This window comes from Chiloscyllium plagiosum, chromosome 9 (assembly GCF_004010195.1).
Source record: "Chiloscyllium plagiosum isolate BGI_BamShark_2017 chromosome 9, ASM401019v2, whole genome shotgun sequence".
Classification (NCBI taxonomy): Eukaryota; Metazoa; Chordata; class Chondrichthyes; order Orectolobiformes; family Hemiscylliidae; genus Chiloscyllium; species Chiloscyllium plagiosum.
In genome coordinates, this window is record NC_057718.1 from 38,394,763 (window position 1) to 38,404,392 (window position 9,630).

A 9,630-nucleotide genomic window follows, 5' to 3' on the forward strand; every position below is an offset into this window, starting at 1 on the left:
CCCTGGTGGTGGGGTCCGTTTGGAGGTGGCAGAAATGTCGGCGGATGATTTAGTTTATGTGAAGGTTGGTAGGGTGGAAGTTGAGCACCAGGGGGGTTCTGTTCTTGTTACGGTTGGAGGGGTGGGGTCTGAGGGTGGAGGTGCGGGATGTGGATGAGGTGCTATGGAGGGCATCTTTAACCACGTGGGAAGGGAAATAGCCTCCTTCTTTAGAGACTGCAATCTGGTGTGTTCTGTGGTGGAACTGGTCCTCCTGGGAGCAGATATGGCGGAGGTGGAGGAATTGGAAATATGGGATGGCATTTTCGCAAGAGGTAGGTTGGGAACAGGGACCCCACCCCTCCAACCATAACAGGGCTTCCCATGTGGTTAAAGATGCCCTCCAACACATATCATCCACATCCTGCACCTCCACCCTCAGACTCCACCCCTCCAACCATAACAAGGACAGAACCCCCTTGGTGCTCACCTTCCACCCTACCAACCTTCGCATAAACCAAATCATCCGCCGACATTTCCACCACCTCCAAATGAACCCCACCACCAGGGATATATTTCCCTCCCCACTCCTTTCCGCCTTCTGCAAAGACTGTTTCCTCTGTGATTACCTGGTCAGGTCCACGCCTCCCAACAACCCACGCTCCTGTCCTGGCACCTTCCCCTGCCACCGCAGGAATTGCAAAACCTGTGCCCACACCTCCTCCATCCAACGCCCTAAAGGAGCCTTCCACATCCATCAAAGTTTTACCTGCACATCCACCAACATTGTTTATTGTATCCGTTGCTCCCGATGCGATCTCCCCTACATTGGGGAGGCTGAACGCCTCCTAGGGAACATCTCTGGGACACCCGCACCAGTCAACCACACCGCCCTGTGGCCCAACATTTCAACTCCCCCTCCCACTCTGCCGAGGACATGGAGGTCCTGGGCCTCCTTCACCGCCGCTTCTCACCACCCGACGCCTGGAGGAAGAACGCCTCATCTTCCGCCTCGGAACACTTCAACCCCAAGGCATCAATGTGGACTTCAACAGTTTTCTCATTTCTTCTTCCCCCACCTCAACCCAGTTCCAAAACTTCCAGCTCAGCACTGTCTCCATGACTTGTCCTACATGCCTATCTTGTTTTCCACCTATCCACTCCACCTTCCTCCCTGACCTATCACCTTCATCCCCACCCTCACTCACCTATTGTATTCTATGCTACTTTCTTCCCACCCCCACCCTCCTCTCATTTATCTCTCCACCCTTCAGGCACTCTGCCTGTATTCCTGATGAAGGGCTTTTGCCTGAAGCGTCGATTTTACTGCTCTTCGGATGCTTCCTGAACTCATGTGCTTTTCCAGCACCACTAATCCAGAATCTGGTTTCCAGCATCTGCAGTCATTGTTTTTACCTGGTCTATTCAATTAGCTGACCGTCGCGTTGTCACAATGTATGTAAATAGTATCCTGCATGAATAAGAAGTGCCTTTGTTTTTGCAACTGCAGGAAATGTCAAATTCCAATGTTTGTTTTATTTTGATATGCAATGACTGTACAAAACTACTTTCGTAGCTGTGAGCATACTTCATTCAGAAAAAAAATTTCTGTATGTTTTTCAAATTAAAAAATCATTATCGCTCTCCATAGTTTTAAACACTGCTGACCTTCTAACTATATTTATTGACCTCTGATTGACTGACAATTAGGAATTACACCACCTTCACAAACATAAAACAAAACTGTAGATGCTGGAGTTTTGAAGTGTAAACAGAAATTGCTGGCGAAACTCAGCAGGTTTGGCAGCGTGTGCAGGTAGAAAGCAGAGTTAACGTGTCCACTCTGAAGAAGTCACCAGACTCAATGCTAACTTTGCTTTCTCTCGACAAATGCTGCAGACTTGCTGAGTTTCACCAACAATTTCTGTTTTTGACATACACAAACATCTTCAAGCTGTTCATCTTCCATAAGAGCAGCAGAATAATACTCTTCTGCTATGTTTCCGGATTTCCATATTCATCAACAATATCCAGGTGCTATTGATTGGTGTCTGCTTCAATCAGTTCTTTGAGAATAAAATGTTCCACTTGAGCATTACACAATATAACTGTCTCGAGAATATTGAGTCATTGTGAAAATTAAATGGGGATATTTTCTGTAATTTATGCTATGAATTGGTCAGATTGTTCATTTTCATAACTATACCACTTCTTTTGCTGTTTGTTTTAAATCTCTGATGTTTCATCCTCTATCAGCAATCACTGGTCATCTAGTCTCCCCCTTCACTTTATAACTTTAAAACCGTTGATCTACGTAATCAATTCAGCTTTTGTGAAACAGCCAATATTTCTTTCCTATTTGTATTTTCTCTTAACATCCAAGTGAATTTGTAATGTATTGCACCCTCAATATCCTTCTTATAATGTGAAACCTAAAACTGTACATAGCATTCCAATTGTTATCTCACTAAGGTTTTCTATCTTTTCACCACTTTGATGATTGAAGCTGAAAATCACACAACACCAGGTTATAGTCCAACAGGTTTATTTGGAAGTACAAGCCTTCAGAGCACTGCTCCTTCGTCAGGCATCTCGTGTGGCACGATCATAGGACACATAAATTATAGTAAATCTCCAAGAAGATCGTGCATATTGACATGTTTACTATAAATTCCTGTACTATGATCTTGCCCCACTAGCTACCTGTTGAAGGAGCAGCGCTCTGAAAGCTTGTACTTCCAAATAAACCTGTTGGACTGTAACCTGGGGTTGTGTGACTTTTAACTTTGTCTACCCCAGTCCAATACCTGGCACCTCCACATCTTGATGTTTTAAATACTTATACCCCTTCTGTGGCCTTACTTGAATGTTGTTTTTAATGTACTCCATGTTATTCAACATCTCCTTTGCTGTGCCCAAATCTACCACTTCATACTTACATTTGCTACTCTTTTGCCCATTCTACTATATTTGATTTGTAATTTTGATCTTAGAATTATTAAGATGCCTCTTAGTTCAGTGTGATCAAGAAATTTGGACACATTCCTAACTCTACACCCAGATATTTGGTTTATTCAGTTGACATAAGCAGCTCCAGAACAGAACTCTGGGAAGGTGCTACCTACCACCAAACACTGTTGGAACTGGATTTTGTTTTTTTTTGGTTGAGGTGAAAGAGGTCTGATCAATAGAGTGCCCACTGTTTCATCTTAGTGAATCAAACATCAGATTTCATTCATGGACATCCGATGAGAAGGCAGCCATGCAGTAGTGCAAAGGGGATGGATCTCCATGTGCTTTTGGAAATATAGGCTGGAATATCATGCAGCTGTGTTTTATCATAATTATGATTAGGTGAGGACGGGTAAAGACTCCCCTGTTAAGCCATTCCTTGTTTGACAGTAACAGGTGTTGGCTTTAGAATTTATAGAGGATGTATATTCTAATTCTTCTGTGTTTTGAGACAATGAAGACTTTACTCAGACAGGTTCCCTTCATCTAAACAAAGAACAAAGTAAGTTTATTAAAACTCTGTTCCCCAAGCTAAAAAAAGACGAGGTAATGCAACACCATTCATATGATCACATGCATTTGCCTAAGCTTGCACACACGCACAGAAGTAGAATTGGAAATCCATGAAAGTTAAAGCAAGGGAGCATACGTTTAGCTGGACCTCAACTGGTCTTGACAAATATTGACTAGCTGTTTCTAATTATTATCTCTTCATCTTGAGAAATGTATGTTTGAGCACACATTGAAAATTGACCAACTGAAGACTCCGAAGACTCCATTCCTTAGATCAATGCCAAATCTGTTTCCAAACTGTAAAAGATCAATTCCTGTACCTTCTGGCTGAAATCAGCTCTCAGACCACATAGATCCTCTTCACCCATTTCTGTCAATGTAGGTATGTGAAAAGATTCTGAAAAGTATCGTTCTCATTTTAAGTATGATTTGTGGCCTTGCCAAAGTGCTCTAAAGCAAATTTCTTTTCTTACATCCCAGCCTTTTCTCAGTTTGATTCCATCCACCTCCAAAACTTGCTCAATCCAATGCTCTAATCATACACATTATTATCACTGATAAGCTTAACCTTATTTAATGTTTCTGAAGAAGGGTCACTAGACTCAAACATTTACTCTGTTTTCTCTTCACATATACTGCCAGACCCGAGTTTCTCCAGCAATTTTTGTTTTTGTTTCAGATTTCCAGCTTCCACAATTCTTTGTTTTACATGTTTCTTGATGCCTGGCCAAACTGTACTCTTTGTAAGGTACACATTTATTCACATCAGTCTTCAACAAACTGTCTGATATCTAGAACCTAATCCTCTTTACTTCCAACATCAGTGGCTCGCCCTTCAGCCAGTTTGGTTTTGTCCTCTGGGACTTTTTTTGGAAACCACACCTCATTGCTTTCAAATTTCCAACACTTAATAGTGTTGATGCCGCTGAAAACATTTCTTACTGCTTAGTGTTCACCATTTCCTCTTTTCCTTTTATCATTCTCAAAAATATCTGTCGCCCTGGAAATGCCAATTATTAGAAGGCATCCAGTTGTTGTAACTGAATCTCCAAGGACTGTCTTTATTGAGGGAGGTAATGTAACATTGTTGAAGTGCTATTGTTTGAATAAAGTTCAATTCTTTAGGAAGTTAAAAAATGTATATCTTATACTTCAGATTCTTTGATAAATGTATATGAATAACTTTTTAAAAGAATCGCTTTGACTTTCAGGCTAATCGAATTCCAGTTTTGAATTATGCCAGCCACAATATGATAAGCGTACCCCTTTGGTAAGTTCATACCTTTCAGCTGACTTCAGAATAAGAATGTTTCTATTCATATTGTTTTAGAAAAGCTGAGATAAAGAATTCTTAATATGTATTTATGCAACACACATGATATTAGTATAGAGTATTTGGAGATCAAACCCAAATTCAGAGAGACACTGGAGATGGGAGTTTCAAGGTGGTTTACTCATTTTAAGGTTTTTTAAAATGTGTCTGTATGTTCAGTTGTCATTAGTGATATTATGACAACTGATTAGGTGGAGTCACTGTGGAAGAGTGTGATGCTGGAAAAGCACAGTCGGCAAGGCAGTAGCTGAGTAGCAGGAGGTTTGACGTTTCAGGCATATAAGCCCTTCATCACTCTGCTCAGGTTCTAAGAACACCTGGGTAAATATCAAGAATGAAATTTTCAGTAATGTCTTATGTTTATTATGTTTCTGCTGTTTGTAGTTAAACTTTCTCATACTCATATTGTCAAACAAATCAATAGAAATAAAATGTATAGTGTCATTGATTTTTAAGGGGGCACAGAGATGCCTGCTTTAAAATTTAAACATCGCCTGCCAGTTACCTAGTAACTCGTGCATTTTTCATGGCAATGTTCACTAGTTAGTCCACTTGCCAACCAATCAGTACTCCTCTCGTGCAATATAAATGTGTGTTTTCCCTTTGAAGTAATGCTGTTGTTAATTGGCTAGGTGAGTGTGAGGTGAAAACCTTTGATAAAATATGTATTTTTCCCAGCAGTACTCAGGTTCTGTACCAAATATCTGTTGGAGTATCAAATGTTTATGCATTAAATAATAGCCATCTGACCTGTATTAATGGGTTGAAGAAGTTGTTGTCATAATGATATTGGTGTAGCAATTGAGAGACATAGGTTCAATTTACATACAGTTTAATAAAATCTGGAATTGAAAGCTAATACCAGTAATGATAACCATGGTAATTATTATCAATTGTCATTTTTTTAAAAAACTATCTAGTTCACTAATGCTCTTCAGGAAAGGAAATCTGCCATCCTTACCTGGTCTGAGCTCTGTCATTTCAGAGCCACAGCAATGTGGTTGACTCTTAACTTCTCTTTAACTTCTCTTAACTTCTCTGAGTGACTGGAAAGTCACTCAGTTCAAGGAAATTGGGGATAGGCAAAAAAGGCCTGTTAAAATACCAGTGATGCCTACATCCAATGAAAAAAATTTAAAATAGTATAATTATGTTAACAGTCTGTCCTAATGATGTTGGATGCATATAACCTATTAATATTGCTGGATACATAAAATGCAATGTGTGTAATAATCAGATTAGTTCTGATCGTTATTCACTAATTGTATTCATGAAATGTAAGCGTTTCTGCCTAAGTCCACAATATTTGCCCATCCCTATGGTGGTAAACTAACTTTTTGAATCACTGCAGTTTTTGGGATATAAGGACACCCACAGTGCTGCCCTTTTTGTAGCGGTTTGATACAACTGAATGGCTTGTTCAGCTATTTCAGAGGGGAGTTAAGAGTCTGGAGTCACATGTAGGCCAGACCATAGAAGGTAATCAGATTTCCTTCCCTAAAGAATATTAGCGGGCTTAATGAATTTTTGCAACAATTGGCTGTGACGTGGTCATTGATTTTAAAAGGGTCCCAGCGATGACCTGTCTGTTTTAAAATTTAAACATCGCCTGCCAGTTAACTATCAATTGGTGCATTTTCCATGGGAATGCTAGGCGAGCCTTGAATTCAAATTTTACCATCTACTATGATGGGATTCGAACATTGGTCTGGAACTTTTCTAATCCAGTGACATTATCATTTGTTCTCCCTATATTTATTCATTGTATCTTTAAGTTTGCTGGTCCATTTCTATTCAATCATGAACACCAGTATTTAATGATGGCCTAACATGACACTGGCAGTGCTTTGAATTCAAAGGAATTGAATTAGGCCTTTTCATCTTGAAGACTATTGTTTCCGAACAATGTGCTGTGTATATTTCCTATTTGTAAAGGCTGGATATTGCCCAATTCCTGCTTGGGGCTGTCTTGCTTCATTATTGGAGGAGTTGTGAATGAATACATGATGGCACAGGAATTTTTTTCTTGTGTAAAAGTCCCTTTTCTGTCACCAACTCTCCTGTCATTCTAGATCAAGCAATATTAACTTGCATTTATATATTGCATTCAATGTACTGATCCAAGGCATGTAATCAGACAAAATTCGCAGAGCCATAGATGTAAGCTATTTGGACATGCGTTCAAAAATTCGAAAGTGGTAGGTTTTAAGGGCCATCTTAAAGGAGAGGAAGTCTCGAGAGTTCTGGAACCAGTGGGGGAGCACAGGAAATCACAAGAAGGCAGGTGGAGGATTGCATAGATTTGTGGCTTGTAGGGTAGGACAGGGTTACAGACTTGGGTAAAGCCGATAAAGAATTTGAGGATGATAATAAAATTATGGTTGCTTAACTGGGAACAAATAAAAGGCTCAAATGTGATGGGTAAACAGGAGTAAGAATACAGGCTTATGGAAGTTTGGAAGCCACGGAGAAACGTATTGAAAAATGAGTTGGGAGGCAATGCAAGCATGATTTCTTTGTTCGTAGTAGCAGATGAGCTGATATAGGGGCATAAACAAGTAATATTAATAGGCAGAAGTAAATTGAGAGAATATGGAATGGGAATATCACACTGGGCTCAGAGGTCACCAAGGTGGTGGTTTTAATTTTGTTCTATTCACTCATGGAATGCTGATGTTGCTGGCTGGGCCAGAATTTATTGCCCATCCCTAGTTGATCTTGAGAAGGTTTTGTTTTTGTTTCACTTTCTGTCCCTCAATATAAGTCTGCCCTGTCACACAACATTTATTAGGGGAAAATCACTATCCTTTTGGACTAACCTGGTATTGTGTGATATTTTAGTGTGCTACTAAATAATTTGCAAACATTCTTTGCAAAAATGTCCACATCTCATCATTACCTTTGATTTTACAATGTAATATTTCACTCAGTCAGTTGTCAACAAGTTCTTTTAACAGTCAAGAGTGTGGTGCTGGAAAAGCAGAGCAGGTCAGGCAGCATCTGAAGAACAGAGGAATCGACATTTCGGGCAAAAGCCCTTCATCAGGAAGGGCTTTTGCCCGAAGCGCCGATTCTCCTGCTCCTCAGATGCTGCTTGACCTGCTGTGCTTTTCCAGCACGAGACTCTCGACTCTAATCTCTAGCATCTGCGGTCCTTACTTTCGCCAAGTTCTTTTAGCATGCAATTTGCTTTAGGCACTGAGTTTAAAGCAGTACACAGCAAAATTCTGTGGGGCTCAAATCATTAACAGCAATGCTATTTGGTACACACTCTGCAATTTGAATTTCTGTACTAAAGCTAGTCTTAAGGTGAAGGTGCCTCTTATTGTTATTTCAGTCTCTCCTTAGTTTTCAATGTGACAGGCCTCTCCAGATATTAATAAATCTTGCTTTAAACTGCCCTTCCCAGGGCAGTTTAAAGCAAGATTTATTAATATCTGGATGACTTTTGTTCATCTTTTGAACTGCTGCAATCCATTTGGTGTAGGTACGACCACTCTGTTGTTCAGAAAGGAGTTTTGAGATTTTGATGCAGCAGCACTGAAGAGATGGTAATATATTTTCAAGTCAGCAGACATTAGTTTAATGGTGTTACCTCTAGACTATTCACCCCACCACCACACCCACTCCAGTTACAGGCTTCGCCCCCACTCCCAGCTCCACACCAACACCGGGTCCTAGCTCCCAGCCCTGCCGAGTTTTCACCATCCCCCCAGATCTTCCACTTACTGAGGACGAACAATCAGTCCTCAGCAAAGGCCTTACCTTTATCCCCCTCTGTCCACGCATCAATGAATTTAATACGCATCGTGACGTCGAACACTTCTTCCTCCGCCTCCGAGCTTACTTTTACAATCAGGACTCCCGCCCACCTTCTGAGGATCCCTTCACTCGCCTCCAACACACTCCATCCACCTGGACACCCCGCACTGGCCTATTACCTCCCCTCGACCTCTTCATTTCCAACTGCTGCCGAGACTTTTACCGCCTCAAACTGTCTACCCCCTCCCCCATTCCAAACTCTCACCTTCACAACACGCAGCCCTCCACTCCCTCTGCTCCAATCCCAACCTCACTATCAAACCAGCAGATAAAGGGGGTTGCAGTGGTAGTCTGGTGCACTGACCTCTACACCGCTGAAGCCAGACGCCAACTCGAAGACACCTCCTCTACCGCCCCTTCGACCGTGACCCCATCCCCCATCACCAAACCATCATCTCTCAGACCAGACAGAACCTCATCAACTCAGGACTCTCCCACCCACAGCTTCCAACCTCGTAGTCTGGGAACCCCACACCGCCCGATTCTGCCTCCTTCCCAAGATCCACGAGCCTGACCACCCTGGCCTGCTCCTGTCCCACCGAACTCTTCTCCACCTACCTCGTTACTATCCTATCCCCCCAGTCCAGGAACTCCCCACTTACATTCAAGACACCACCCATGCCCTCCACCTCCAAGACTTCCATTTCCCTTGCCCCCAATTGCCTCATCTTCACCATGGACATCCAATCCCTCAACACCTCTGGCACGGTGGCACAGTGGTTAGCACTGCTGCCTTGCAGCGCCAGAGACCCGGGTTCAATTCCCGCCTCAGGCGACTGACTGTGTGGAGTTTGTACGTTCTCCCCGTGTCTGCGTGGGTTTCCTCCGGGTGCTCCGGTTTCCTCCCACACTCCAAAGATGTGCAGGTCAGGTGAATTGGCCATGCTAAATTGCCCGTAGTGTTAGGTAAGGGGTAAATGTAGGGGCATGGGTGGGTTGCGCTTCGGTGGGGCGGTGTGGACTTGTTGGGC

The 9,630-nt window shown here is 42.2% G+C and overlaps 1 protein-coding gene across 1 annotated transcript in view; it reads left to right on the plus strand.

Moving 5' to 3' along the window:
- Positions 1-9,630, plus strand: part of mrps10 (mitochondrial ribosomal protein S10) — a 22,094-nt gene that overhangs the window by 3,255 nt on the left and 9,209 nt on the right. Inside the window, exon 2 of the mRNA XM_043696766.1 lies at positions 4,716-4,774. Within this exon, the coding sequence (XP_043552701.1) occupies positions 4,716-4,774 (59 nt within the window). The remainder of the gene's footprint in view (positions 1-4,715; positions 4,775-9,630) is intronic.